Source organism: Acomys russatus, chromosome 24 (assembly GCF_903995435.1).
Source record: "Acomys russatus chromosome 24, mAcoRus1.1, whole genome shotgun sequence".
NCBI lineage: Eukaryota > Metazoa > Chordata > Mammalia > Rodentia > Muridae > Acomys > Acomys russatus.
The window spans coordinates 55,741,379-55,756,252 of NC_067160.1; the positions used below are offsets into that span (position 1 = coordinate 55,741,379).

General features: G+C 36.7%; 1 protein-coding gene across 1 annotated transcript in view; it reads right to left on the reverse strand.

Annotated features, from left to right (window-relative positions):
• Window positions 1–444: 444 nt before the first annotated feature.
• Window positions 445–14,874, reverse strand: part of Spopl (speckle type BTB/POZ protein like) — a 60,585-nt gene continuing 46,155 nt past the window's right edge. The window contains exons 6-11 of the mRNA XM_051167028.1: window positions 10,967–11,144; window positions 10,837–10,889; window positions 6,507–6,629; window positions 3,832–3,974; window positions 3,688–3,741; window positions 445–1,547 (exon numbers count right to left, since the gene is read on the reverse strand). Coding sequence (XP_051022985.1) covers window positions 1,403–1,547; window positions 3,688–3,741; window positions 3,832–3,974; window positions 6,507–6,629; window positions 10,837–10,889; window positions 10,967–11,144 — 696 coding nt within the window. The 3' untranslated portion in view covers window positions 445–1,402. The remainder of the gene's footprint in view (window positions 1,548–3,687; window positions 3,742–3,831; window positions 3,975–6,506; window positions 6,630–10,836; window positions 10,890–10,966; window positions 11,145–14,874) is intronic.

Here is a 14,874-nt window from a genome sequence, read left to right on the forward strand (position 1 = left end):
AGCAGATGATCAATGTTTCAGTCGCATATGATCTGACACTGACCACTTCTCTTTCTCTAGGGACAATGCATCAAAACAGATCTCACAACGATCAAATTCCAAATATGTGTGGGTTTAAACCTAAACTCCTAATAAAGAACTGGCTTATCATAAACAGTTGGTAATGTTTATTCTGTTCACATTATGCAAAATTTCAATAATCTACCATGTTAGTAACTGAGCCACCAAGGAGAAAACAAGGGAAAATAAAGTTTCCTAGTGTGGCTGCTCACACTCTCAGAGGGTTCTGTTTTCCCACAGACCCCCCAGATCCCACAGGCATATATTATCCATTCACTGCTTAAAAAGACTGTCCAGGACTCATTTATTGTGAGCTGCCTTTTCTAAGTGTGATAAAACAGTAACAAATTCAATAATGATAATTTGAAATACAGGTCAATTTATCTATTATCACAAACATCCAAGTTGAATCCATGTGTCATAAAAACTTCTTTTAAATGTTAAAGCATAATTATACCTTACTAATTTTCACAAAAAGAAGAAAATATATATATGTACCATTCTTCATAGAAAACTTCACAGATAAAAGTGCATATATATCTTTCTTAATTGGCCCACTCACGACATGTACATTTGGTCATCCTGACTTTAACATCTAGTAAATTATTCTTTCAAATGTAAGTCATTGTAAATTTAAAACATTAACAAGAATCATGCTTTCTTTTTACTCAAATTTTAACTTCAAATTATTTTTTTAATCACTGCAAATGTGCATAAGCCCAGTTTCTTGAGCAGTTAATATACAGACAAATACCGGAAATATTAGTAAAGGATTAGGTCAACTCATTTCTATCTGCTCCCTGAAAAGAAAAGTAAATTAAGCTGGAGCAGTGTATGGCCATCACTTACCCGGACGGTAACAGGCTCTTTAGTGTCCACACAACTGAGACTGGAGGTGCCTTTGACAATCTCCAAATTCAATAGAATCTAGTTTTATACTTGGAGATTGCATAGAACAAAACCTAGAAAATTCTTTTGTTTCCAAAATAATGGAAGATCCTTTGAAACTCAGCATCTTCAGTTATCAGTATTACTGCATTGTGGAGCTAGTGCAATCCTGCATAGCCTTGGCAAACTGACAAGGCACAATAAAAAAATTAAACTACTATAGGAACAAGAGAAGTCACTTAAGATAATTTAAGGCCTTGAAGTGAATTCATCAGTCTGATTTAAAGCTGAAGTATAAACCATAAATTATTCACCAGAAAGTACTCAGTATGCTTTTCCAGCTTCTTCTCTGTAGACATGAGACAGAAACAACCGTTGCTTATGGTTTGTGTTGGAATCCTCCTGGACCTGGAGTAGTGAAGGCAAATACATTTTCCTACTGTTTTTGGAAGACTCAAGACTGCTTTAGCCTTTTGCGTGGAATACCAAACTGTGGACACTGCGCGGATGCTAGTGCTCGGAATGCCTCTGCCACTAAGTGAGGATGAGACTGAATCATGGACTTCCACCCTGATGTTTCCATTATGTCAGTTGCTTGGCTGAAAAAGAAGATGAAGTGATTTTACCGAAAGTGACTTCTCAAATACATTGCTGAATTACCAATTTTTGGTTTTGTTTTGTTTTTTTAATGTGTGGATTTAAAAATTTTAGACACCCTACTTCTTTTTTTTTTTAATTTTTTATTAATTTATTTTTGTTACATCTCAATGGTTATCCCATTCCTTGTATCCTCCCATTCTTCCCTCCTTCCCATTTTCCCCTTATTCCCCTCCCCTATGACTGTTCCTGAGGGGGACCTCTTCCCCCTGTATATGCTCATAGGGTATCAAGTCTCTTCTTGGTAACCTGCTGTCCTTCCTCTGAGTGCCACCAGGTCTCCCCCTCCAGGGGACATGGTCAAATATGAGGCACCAGAGTTTGTGTGAAAGTCATACCCCACTCTCCACTCAACTGTGGAGAATGTTCTGTCCATTGGCTAGACCTGGGTAGCCAGCCAAAGACAATACAGACACCCTACTTCTTTCCATACATTCACTTGAATGTTTAGAAACACCACCTTTATCTTATTAGCATTTTCAGTCAAAACTGAACAGAGTTTTCTGCAAGCTTGACTCCTAAGACATGTGCAGTCCTTGCAGCAGCTCTCCACCCAGGGTTAGCAGCCTTTTTACCCCTCCCTCCCACCAGGCTTTCCCTGGAGCCCCCATCCCTCACTTAACACACTCTCCTCCCTTCACCTCACTGCGCATTCTATCTCATCTAGTTGTCACATTCCTCCTAATCACAGGCAGTAGTTAACTATTGCTAAATTAAATCCTACTGCTTCATGGTGGCCTGTGAACTCTGTAGATCAACCTTTGATAATTTTCACAAGTAGAACTTAGGGGTTTATATGTAAAACAAATTGAAACCTCATGAACAATCTTTAACTTATCATCTCTTCCTTATGTTATTTCAAATAATTACAAAGAGTTCTCTAAGAGAAGTAAAAAAGTAGAAAATTAATTGCTTTTAATACTTTGTATATAAAGATCTAGGCTCAGCACAACTCAGCAATCTTCATGCTGCTGATTTACAGTATTAGGCAGCTTAATATATAATGAAAGGTAATTGGCTGATGTAAATAGTAGTAAGTTAGCTCTGGAAGTAGAGCAGGAAGCCTCTTGAGTTTGATGAAGGTCTAGAGTATACAGCAAGAATTTAACAAAAAAAAAAAAAAAAAAACCAAAAACCAAAAAACAAAACAAAACAAAAAAACCAAGCAAATCCAACACAAAAAATGACAATGTTTCATCGGACTCCTGAAGTACTTCTAGTCTGTAATCCTAACTATTTGGGAGACGAGGGCAGGAAGAGTCAAGTCTGAAGCGATCCTAAGAATCCTACTAAGATCTTGTCTCAAAAATAAATTTCAAAGAGAGTTAAGATTTAGGTAGCTCTGTCGTAGAATCCCTGTGTAGCAAGTGCAAAAACTGGGGTTCAATCATCAAGCATCATCAAAATCATCAAAAAACAAAAAATTAAAAAAATAAAGACTCCAAGGAAAACCGTGAGCATTTACTTTTCCTTAAAACTTCCTGACAGAACAGAGAGCAGCTTTCTAGCAACACTTAGAATGCCTGTGCTCAGCTATATATGTGACATGCATGCGTGTGTGTTAAAGAAATGAAGAGCAAGGTGTGGTGGCGCACGCCTGTAAGCCCAGCACGTGGGAGGCAGGTGCAGGTGGATCGCTGTGACTTTAAGGCCAGCCTGGTCTATAAAATGAGTTCCAGGACAGGCAAGGCTACATAGAGAAACTCTGTCTCAGAAAACCAAAAAAGAAATAAAGAGCACCCATCCTATGCCAAGCGGTGGGAGAGCACACCTTTAATCCAGGCACTCTCAAGGTAGAGGCAGGCGTATCTCTGTGAGTTCCAGGCCAGCCTGCTCTACAGAGCTAGCTCCAGGATAGCCAGGGCTACAAAAAGAAACCTAGTCTCAGAAAACAAACAACAACAAAGAGCACCCAGCCCAGTTCACATGAAAGGCCAAATGTCAAGAAATCTACTAACAGTGGTGAAATTATTATTTAAATAACTGACAGCTTCATCAGGAGCCACACTTATCGTTCAAGAGCAAATGGACACACAAAACACGTCACTGAACTTATGCAGATAGAAACTGACGCAATCTTACCTGTTGTTCCAGCTCTTCCCATCCTTACACCCAAGCTGTCGGAGAACACTGCACCTGCATAGAAGATTTGAACAGGGTTTAAGAAAAGCTCAGTGAAAATCATGTTAAACGCATCATGTCTGATGAAATGCAAGCATAGCTTACCTATTAATAAAGTCTATTGCCTGAGCTTTCAACTGTTCTGCACTGTGCAAATCTGCAAGGACAAGGGTATCAGCAACATTTTCCACGGAGAGGCTACTACACAGAGCTTCCTCACACATGCCCTTGAGTCGCTCCAGGGCGTACTACCCAAAAGAGAACACAATTATTAAACACTGCCACTTCTCTACTTGTAACTTAGCAGATAAAGTTCAAGAAAATTTGTTTTCAACTAATGTTATTTTAAATCAAAAACTACTGTAAATGACTGCATTTAAGAGAGAAACTAATTTGCTTTAGAAAGTTTCTTAAGCATAAAATATGGTGATTTTTAAAGTACAACTTATGCAAGACAGCTATCTTTGTAATAAGTTATCCCAAAGAGTATGTTCTCATCAGGTAAACATTTATCTCAGTTTTTGTCTTGCCAAAGGAAAGAATGTAGCTAAGAGACAATACAAGCTATATTTTATTTAGTAAAAGAAAGCAAAGTAATGAGCATATCTTATAAAGAGACATCCTCGTGGGCTGCCCTTGCCTAGGGGAAGCATAGCAACCGTCTAGCAGATTCTACAGTATAGATTTTCACAATCCCTGTTTCATGTGACATCATTTTTAACTTTCTCCTTCAGGTTAGCAACTTTGTTTCATCCCACTCTAATGTGTACAGTCTGGAGCTAAGGTGCCTTTGTTTTAAATTCCCTACTTATTAGATCTCCACTGATGAATATACACACCATTGTGAAAAGTGCCCTAATACCTCACTTTCTAAATTGATGGGAAGAACCCAAGCTCGGCTTTAAGGATGATGGGCCACAGAAAGGCATTCCACTCTGAGGAGACATAGGCAGGCTATGGCTCAGCTGGGTGTCCAGAGCTCATATGTGCTTTCAGTTACACACTACAACAATTCCTTTTCTTCTCTACTACTTCACACTTAGTGTGCAGCATATTATATTTATTTGGCTAATATTCAATCTTGAAGAATGATAGGACTGAAAGCTAAGTAAATATTAATAACCACTAACTTTTTCCAGATATTGGTGTGAATCTATGGCACTACTAGGTTTACTGAGGCGTAAGGACATAAAATAAATAGCACCTGCAGAAAGTTTTTACTTTGATGACTTAATACCACCATAAACCCATCATCTACTCAAAAGAATGAATATCCTCTTTGAAGTCTATCTATCTCCTCTGTACCATTCTAAGCAGTGTCTGTGCCACCGAGAAACCAGCTTGGATTTTCCTGAAGTTATTTTTACAAATGAATTACACAGTATGTACTTATCTAGCACCCCTACTCAGTGCAAGTATTTTCAGAAGCATGAACATCTTTGCTTAGAGATCAGCCCCTTCTCACTATTCGGTGGTAAGCCATTAAACATTACCTTCTCTTTCCCTCCTCCCTCTCTTGGTCTACATACTTATACATGTGTGTAATACCTACACATATGCACGTGTGTGTCAGCTACCTACTATAACAACTCATTTTCTTTTCTAGTACTTCAAACTTAGCATTTACCACACACTATATTTTCTTTGCCAATACTCAACCTTGAAGAATGAGCAATGAAAGTTATGTAAACATTAATAACCAACTATTTTTTGCAGCTAAATATAAACACATACATATATTCACCAGTTGATGAGCATTTGTATTAGTTGCCAATTTTTAGCTATTAGACTTATAAATACTTTTATAAATCTTAAATCACATTATGTATTATGTTTTGGAGATTCAGGGGATAAAAGTTTGAAAGTAAACTCAATGGCGTACATAGTAAGTTTATATTTATCTTCAAAAGGAACTGCTAATTTTCTAAAGTGGTTGTACCATTCCATACTCCTATCAGCAGTGTCTGAGAACCCTAAAGCCCCCAGATCTTTAACAAGTCCTATATTTTATACAGTCTTTGTAATTTTAGCCATTATAAGAGGTATGTAGAGGTACATCTCTATTTCTATAAGGATACTGGACATCTTTATTTAATGATTTTATTGGTTTTATTTTAGAATTATCTATTTAAACATTATCTACTCTTAGGAATAACATTTCTTTTAGTTGAGGGTAAAACGTTCTTTATATAAAACTGAACATAAAATTCCTAAGTATATCTACCACGAATATATTTTAATATTGAGAACCACAGGATTTAAAACTTCTCTAACTTTAATTTCTGCAATTTTTCTGTGTTCAAAAAGACAGAACATATTTATAATACATTACAAAATTATTAAATTTCCCTTCTATGGTATAGTAAAATAAATCTATAAAGAGAATAATATAAAGCATATTGTTTTCAAGGAGAAACACAAAAGCTATGCACAGTACCTTAAGACTAACAACAGCTGCAAGTTCCAATACATTTTATATACGGCTTTATGTTGTATTGGCCCTAGAAATTATTAAGTTTATGGTTTAATCTTCCATAAGAGTAAATCTAGGTTCCTCATGCTTTCCTATCATGTTGATATTTTACACAATTTTACTATCATAGTATTCTACTTTATGCTATTTTTTACAAACTATCCAAGCTATCTAACAAATAGTACAAATTTAGTTATTATGTCAAAAGCTATTTGTAGTTCTTTTTTTTTTTATGTATGAAAGCTTTCTATAAGTGGCAAGTTCTATCTCTGTTTTGTTTTGTTCCTTTCAAAGCCATACTACTTACTTTGTCTGCAGCTGCCAACAAGTTGTCAGCCATTTTATCAAGATTTGGTGCTTTTCCTGTGTAAACAAATCTCATCATTTCTTTAAAAACCTCAGGGTCTAAATCATTTATTTCCACTCGGTTCTATTATTGAAAACAACACGAAAAATTAGAAACAGGTGCATATATGTGAGTCCACATGAATTTTTGAGGTAATACAAAACATTTCAAACTATTTTAAAATTGAGGTTAAGTAAATCTGTAGCTAAGTTAACCATCCAAACTACAGCATAGGCAATGCTAAAAGCAAAAGCATACACTGTGTAAGAGCCAATAAATCCTTATATTAAACTTAAATCAGACGATGTAAATAGATAGTGAGACCATGTTGAGTATTACCATGTGTTAAGATTCTCATTTTTTTCATAATTAAAAGAGTCCAAATAAAATACATCTGTGTCAGTTTCTGAACACAGTTTCAGGAGAAAGTCCCTGACTTTCCCTGAGTACCTAGTACAACACCTAAGCCCTGTAACTGTAAGCTCTAGTCACAGTTACAACGTGAGAGAAGAGGCTGTGCAGCCTTGTGAGGAGCGCTCACGAGCAGAGAATACTTGCTTTTGCAAACTGCCCTGTGACATTACTGACTAGTCCTTCTGTGTTACTTGAGACATACTCCAATTCAAACAAGACCGGCTGCCCTTATACTTCTGCGGCCTTATGTCCAACTCTCTTCTAAGATAAAGGAAGCAGAAAGTGTTGACACCTTAGAAACCATCTTGGGTCATTTTGTGAAGTCAAGGTACTACAAACATAACATGCCACTCTTACTATCAGACAGGTCACCCAGACAAAAACAGAGAAACATGGAATAAAACTGCTTCAAAAGATCCATTAGACCTAACAGATATATAGAATAGTCCTCCAAGTAAACACTAAATTAATCAGAGGAAATTTTAAAAAACACACTATTCCAAATCTAAGATGATATTTCTATCCTAAACATGTGCACCAAACTCTCTGGCACACTCAATTTCATAGAATGTGTATTCCTGGAGTTAAAAGCACAGATTAATATCAACCCATTAGGTAGTTTAAATACCCCATTTTCTCTAATAGAAAGGCCAGCTAGACAAATAAATAAATTCATGCATGCTCCTTATTTCAAACAGACCTGACACACAGACACACAGACACACACACTCACACTCACATGGGGCATCGGGGTAGGCGGCGCACTTGGGAGAAGGCAGAGAGGGAGAGGGAAAAAGAGAGGAAGAGAGAATGCACATCCAAGCCTGTGTGGATTATACAGATTTGCGATTAACTCTTAGTAAGCAATAATGCCTAAGTATCACGTTCAGGAAAGAAATAAAATCACTTTCTGCTGGGAGTCTTTAACCAAGAGCAGTCCAAATTTAAATTATCTCTGCTTCATGCTCCCTCTGTCTTCTGCCCTGTCTGTTGTATGAGTCTTAATCTGTGCCTGCCTGAAGGCTGTCTTGTGAATCTGTGTTTGTATCTGTGTGTTTGTCTGTCCATTATATGAGCTATGTGTGTCTCTGTGTTTGAGTGGTGTCGGCCTGTTGTTCTGTGTGATTGTGTGTGTATGTTTTATATATCGTCCCATCACCTCTTCCAAGAAGATCCCTGAGACGTGAAAGGAGGAGTGTGGTGCTTACAGCTGAGGACTTTGCAGTCTCTTATTCTCTCCCTGTTGACCAGTTGAATGCCTCTGGATTAAACGCCAGCTACTACAAGTAGTTTCTCTGATGATGGTTGAGTGATACACTGATCTATGAATATAGCAGTAAGCCATAAGGAGTTGTTTTTAATATTATGTCAATACAACTCAATCACATTGGGTTCTCACGTGTGACCTAGCTAGTGAGACGGATAAAAATAGGAAAGGGAAAATGAGAGCATCCCTGTGTATATGGTACTGTTCCTTACTTAAGAGACCCTATGGAGATTCTATTAGAAGAAAACTCTCCGGCATAGTAACCATGATAAGCTGCAGGATGTAAAATCAGCACACAGACAGACAGACAAAGGGCTGGAGAGATGGACGAGCCGTCACGGGCTAGGAGACTGCAGGTACCAACAATGAACTGGAGGAGAAAGAAACCAGGAAAACACCTCATTCCAAAATTTTCCCAGAAATAAAGTGTCTATGAATAAACTCAACAAGGTTGTGAAAGACACATACAACTTGGCTTTAGGATACAGAAAACTTATTTTAAAATTATACAATAGGGAATCATTCCATATGCCTATCTGATAGTCAATATTGTGAAAATGGCAAAATTACCAACTGGCAAAAGTAATTCATAGGTTCAATGTAATTACCATGAATTTGCAATGCCATTATTCATAAAATTTAAAAATACTTAATAACAAGAATGACCATACATAACCAAATATTATTTACCAGAAAGGATAATACTGGAGATATCACAACATTTGACCTAAAATTAGGTACATTGTGACAAAAATCAGACTGGCACATACAGAAAACATACATGTAAATTAGGGGAATAGGATAAATGATTCTGAAAGAAACCTAAATATTGTTAAAGTCCAGCTAATTTTTGACAAAGTTATTAAGAACACAGTGTTGAAAAGACAGCACCTTCACCAAATGGCGCTGGCAAAAGTAGATCTTAGAGGCCAACATCTCTCACAGCACGTGAGTCTTGATTCAATAAAGACCAAAGAGCTTAGCTTAAAGCCTGCAACGCCAGAACTGCTGGAGAATAACAGAATAATCTGAATATCTGAAATAGTTTACAGACGCAAGAACTTTCTTAACAACACTCTAATAGCACAGAACATAATCCAAGGAATTAATAAATAGCGCTACATAAGACTTAAAATTTTCTAAATAGCAGGGGACTCTATTAGCAAAGCAAAGAAACAGTTCATGAAATGTGGAAAATGTTTCAAGCTATACCTCAGACATAGCACGATGCCTCTAACGTCAACAGAGCTGCAAAAGTTAAACTACGAAACTTCCGACCAATAAATGGTCTGACAAGATGAATGGATAGATCTTAAGAGACAAACAGAGATGACTAATAAATAATAATAAAAAAAACTGTTTAACATCCTCAGGAAATGTCAGAAATACCAGGGAAATGGAAATCAAAACCACTTCAAGAGTCTATATCACCCTAATTGGAACAGTTATTATCAAGAAAAAATGACAACAAATGCTGGCAAGACTAGCAAGAAAGAAAGTCAGTGGGAATATAAGCTAGTGTAACTATTTCAAAAATTAGAGCGGCGGTGTCTCAGAAAATTAAACACATACATATCATATGACTCAGCTAAAGCACTCCTGAGTATATACCTAAAGGACTCTCTGCCCTGAAAACCATTATTAAAATTTGTGTGGATATTTCTTCAAAACAAAACAAAACTGGTCTGCCATATGACACAGTTATACCACTCTTGCGAATAAGTCCAAAGGAATAAATACATTTTTCTAGCCATTCATGTTTATTATTATTCTATTTAAAATAGCCAGGCCAGGTAAGCACAAGACGTCCATCAGCTGATGAGCAGACAACGCACTTTAGAATTTTATCCAGGTGCAAAAAACAAAAAGAAATTATGAAAATTTCAGGTAAACAAATTGATCTGGAAAATACCATATATTAAGTGAAATAATCAGGCCTTGGACAGAAAATTTTCCCTAAGGTCTTTCTCAGGATACTAGCTTTGAATTCTCCTTCTATGCTGTTTAACTTGTAAAATCATGGAAGTGGAACAAAACACAGGCCTAACTGGAGGGGACAGTAATACAAGACATGTGCTATGAAAGTGGGGGGGGGTGGACACTAGGATGGAAACGATTACTTACATGGGAAACAAGTCAGGCAACACAAGAGACGGTAGAGGAGGGAGAGTCAAAAAACAATGACATAAAAAAAGTTCCTCAAAGCTAATTATTGATTATTTTGTAAGTCAATTTATTAAAAGTATAATTCAAAAAAATTAATATAGCTAGCTTACATGGGTGAGTAAATTATACCCTAGACGCCAGAGGTTACTTAGCAATAGTCCCAGTGTGGTGCTCTCCCTTCCCGGCCTGTCGCTGGGGAAAACCTCACAGCTTTCTGCATGCTACGCAAGTCTCTAACAATGAGGACATCAAACAGTCGCTACGTCAAAAGTCCAGTGAGCATTCACACTGAGAGGTGTCTACTGTTTTACCAGAGAGTACATTTTCCCCGGTTTCTAAAGTTCTGTTATAACTTGAGAACAAAAACAGGTATTTTACTATGTGCTTTCTATTATTATACATGTATACAAGTTAAATAATATTAAGCCTTTTAACAACATTTACCTTTGTGTATTCCATTTCATGTTCAAACATTGCATTAAAAACTGGAGATCGAGCTATAACAAGAATAAGCATCATTACTTAGTGCGCCAATTTATGTTTAAAATGTTAAGTTATCCAAAGGAGAAAGTACCTGCAAGCACAGACTTATGAGCTTTGAATTCTTTTCCTCCCACAAAAAAGCAGCAATCTGTAAATCTTGTGTTTTCCCAGAGGCTACCTAAGTCTTCTGCCAGTCGACACTCTGGCACCTTCAGAGTGTTTGCATTAGTATGTCCTGAGACATTTACTGAGTCTTGGACTACACTCACCTAATAAAGAAAACAGCAAGGAAGACAGTTTCATACAGCATTGTCAATAATCAGCTACTACATATACCTTTACTTTTTAAAATTTAAGATATCCTCGTTAATTCAAGTCCCTAGTACCCCCAAATCCTAGTACCCTCAAAACAAATTTAATGATCTAAGTTAGAGAAACAGCAGAGGGAAATTGAGAAATACCCTACATCTTCCTCAGTTGTTATACTATATATAAATAAATGGCTAGAAAGCTCAATTATTACAATCACAAAATTATTTCTTACTACAAACTGCACAGTATTGTCGTCAGATTTGTTAAGTTGACATTTTGTGGGGTTTTTGTTCTTGTTTTTCACTTATATTTCACACCTATTAACATTTCATTTTTATTATACATACAACTTTTATAGTTTTCAAAGACATCATATAAAAATTAGAAACTTGGGGCGGGAGAAATGGCCCAGAAGTGAAGAGCACGGCCTTCCTTTCCAGAGGACTCAGGTTTGATTTCTAGCACTGACATGGCAGCTCTCAACCATTTCTAACTCCATGGGACCCAATACCCTTTTCTGGCCTCTCTGAGCACCAGACAGTCCACTGGTGCAAAGACATAGATGCAAAACACCCACACACAAAATAAAATAAGTATAAAAAGAAAACTGGAAACTTTACTATCCCTACATTTCAACACCAATAGACTTAAATATCTGCTAAAGTTGATTTAAACATTTAAGTAAAAAATTCCCACAAAAATTTTAAAAATAAGGATTCCCAATGTTCACAGTATTTATGGAAAGTCAAGAGAGAGTTCAATACAAATTTACTTTAGTTTATTTGCATATACTTTATTTATTTGTGAAATACTAAGTAAAAATTGGGACATCTGTGACCTTGCTTTTATGTACATCCTTCATTAAAGATCACTGTATACCTCACACTATATTTACAAGAAAGCCCTCCATGATATTATGTTGGAAATTTCAAATTACAATTAAGAACAAACAAGAACTACTTCAACTAAGACAGCAAATGGTTAGGAACAAATGAACAGCTTTTAAGAATTAAAATACATGGACTATGTTAGTTATGTTTTTGAGTGCTAAATAGTGGGAATATATGCTACAAAGCAATAGACAACTGAATTCATTTCTTGAGACTATAACTTCAGGGCACACACTGGCCTGGGAAGATGGCTTGGTTGGTAAACTGCCTGCTGGGCAAACGTGAGGACCTGAATTTAATTTCCAGGACCCATGTAAGAAAAGTAAAAATTTTAAGTGTAATCTTAATACTAGACAGGCAGAGAGAGAGAGAGAGAGAGAGAGAGAGAGAGAGAGAGAGAGAGAGAGAGAGAGAGAGAGAGAGGAGGATCCCGGGTGGTCGCTGGCCGGCCAGCCAGCCAAAGGAGGAAGCGCCAGGTTCAGTAAGGGCCCTGTCTCAAAAACAAAACAAAACACAACACCAAGCAGGAATCATGCAATCCAACAGATCAGGTGGAGAGTGAGTATGCATAACAAGCAAGCTGCAGCCAACCACTGACATGCCATCGCATGGCCCTGTATAACAGGGTTAGGGGCTTGACGTGCTAGTCTGTAGAACATGTATTTGATAAATTGGTGGTCACTTCTAAGGAAAAGCTAGCTAAGGCCTTAACTGGAACTGTGTGTGGCATAGAGGTCTTTGATCCATCTACCCTATCTTATCGACAGTTCAAAGTGGTATCCAGATGAGGTAAATTAAGCAACATAAACCCCACTGACAGCACCAGAAATGTTCCTCGTGTGTCTCTAGATTCCTTAGCTCTTCCTGCTGTATGCTGTCTTTAATATGTAAAACTATCTCATAACAATTATGACTGACATACTATTACCTTTACCAATAGTGAACAACAGTGTTTATTACAACGATCTTATGAAATGCTTTTCTATATACAGGAGCAAGGGTATCATATACACAAAGACACTAATAAAGTTCTATCTTAAGGCTTCTATCATTCAAATTCTCTACGATTTTGGTAACTTCAAAGAGAAAATATTGCTCCCCTGATCTTCATTTGATTGCCCTAATTTTATTATATATTAGAAGTCAATGACACGTAAGTAGAATGTGCTGATACAAATAAGCACTCAGGATTTATTTAGCTTTCATTTTTTTTAGCATACAATATATTTAATTGCGTACATTAAGCATTACTCTTGAAATTTTAAGATAGAGAGAGCTGGATCTGTTTAATTACCTGTATAAATTATATAGTAGTTATAAAATATGGTAACATTTGATTGAGGAAAAGATTTCTTAAATTCTATATATTGTCTCTAATTCATAATAATCTATTTGTGTGTGCGTGCGTGCGTGCGTGTGTGTGTGCGCGCGCACATGTCATACTATCGATGCAGAAGTCGGAGAAGCACTCTGAGGAGCCAGTCCTTTCCCTCTGCCTTGTTTCTGAGGTTGAGTCTGACTTGTCATCATCCTGTTATTTGTGGTTAGGCCACAACTTTCTGATTCTCCTGTCTCAGCCTCTCATGTGCCATAGATGTGCTGGGATTACAAGTGCATGCCAACACATCTGGATTTTTTTATGCCTGTGTTCTGGCCATTAGGCATGTGTGGCCCCCATATTTATACACATACATATATAAATCTTGGCAGAAAACATTTGAACAGTCAATCAATTAAGGAGTAACAAAACGTTACCATCATGCGAGGGATGCACAACCCTATTCTGCATAAGCAATTAAAAACCTCCTATTCCTGCCATACCAATCTAGTGCTTTCAAAGCAACCACGCCTTTCAATTCAGATGGAAATTGATGACCTAATATATGTTGGGAAGTGATGGGTTCTCATTGTTTTGGTATCTGTAATTTGAAATGATAAAAATATTGAGAACAGGTAATGAACAATTTTATGGAACCTAGAGAGAAAATTCAGGAAGAAGGCTGAGATTCTCTGCTTAACATATAAGCCAATTCTCTTTTTATACTTGCTCACCCTAAGAATATAGCTTAAAACGAAGATGCCCATTTGAGGGGTGTAACTTAACGGTACGCATCTAGCTCACAAATCTAGTGACTCTCTTCTGTGGGACTGAAGACAGTACTAGTTCTAACTTTAAAAAACCTTAATCCTCGAAAACTATCCTAAAAAGGAGCTGTTTCTAAAACCCAACAGTATTACAATGTTGTCACTCTCATCAACTACTTGCCTCTATCCCCACTACAAAGGCAGAAACTTTTAAAAGTCCAGTTTTACATATCTCCTAGAAAAGGCAGATAATAGGAGCTTGGGGCCTTCAAGAGACCATGCTACAGGATATGATGACAGCAACAGAGTAGCCAACTTTTCATTTCTTAGAGCTAAGAGTTCACAAAATAAACCTATCTTCCACTCATTACCATAAATGTTTTAAACAGACTTTTAAAAAAATCTTATCAAAAGGAAAATGTTTTTAAAAAAATCTATCCTTAGGAAAGAGTGAGTTTAGCTTTATGAGAAGCTTCTCGTATATTTTGGCTTTTTTTTTTTTCTTTCTGTTTATCAAGGGATGCCAGAGATCAGTAGACTATCAAGAATATTTTTTTAAAATTTAAGGTTTCAAAAGATGAATGACTCTAAAATGTCTTCTATTTCTCCAACTTATTCTCATCTCTTGCTTGTGCATCACTTTGGAGAAAGGAAGCAGAGCTGTTTATACTGTTGGAAATTTTCATCTAACTCTTGCCACTTGAGCCACTAC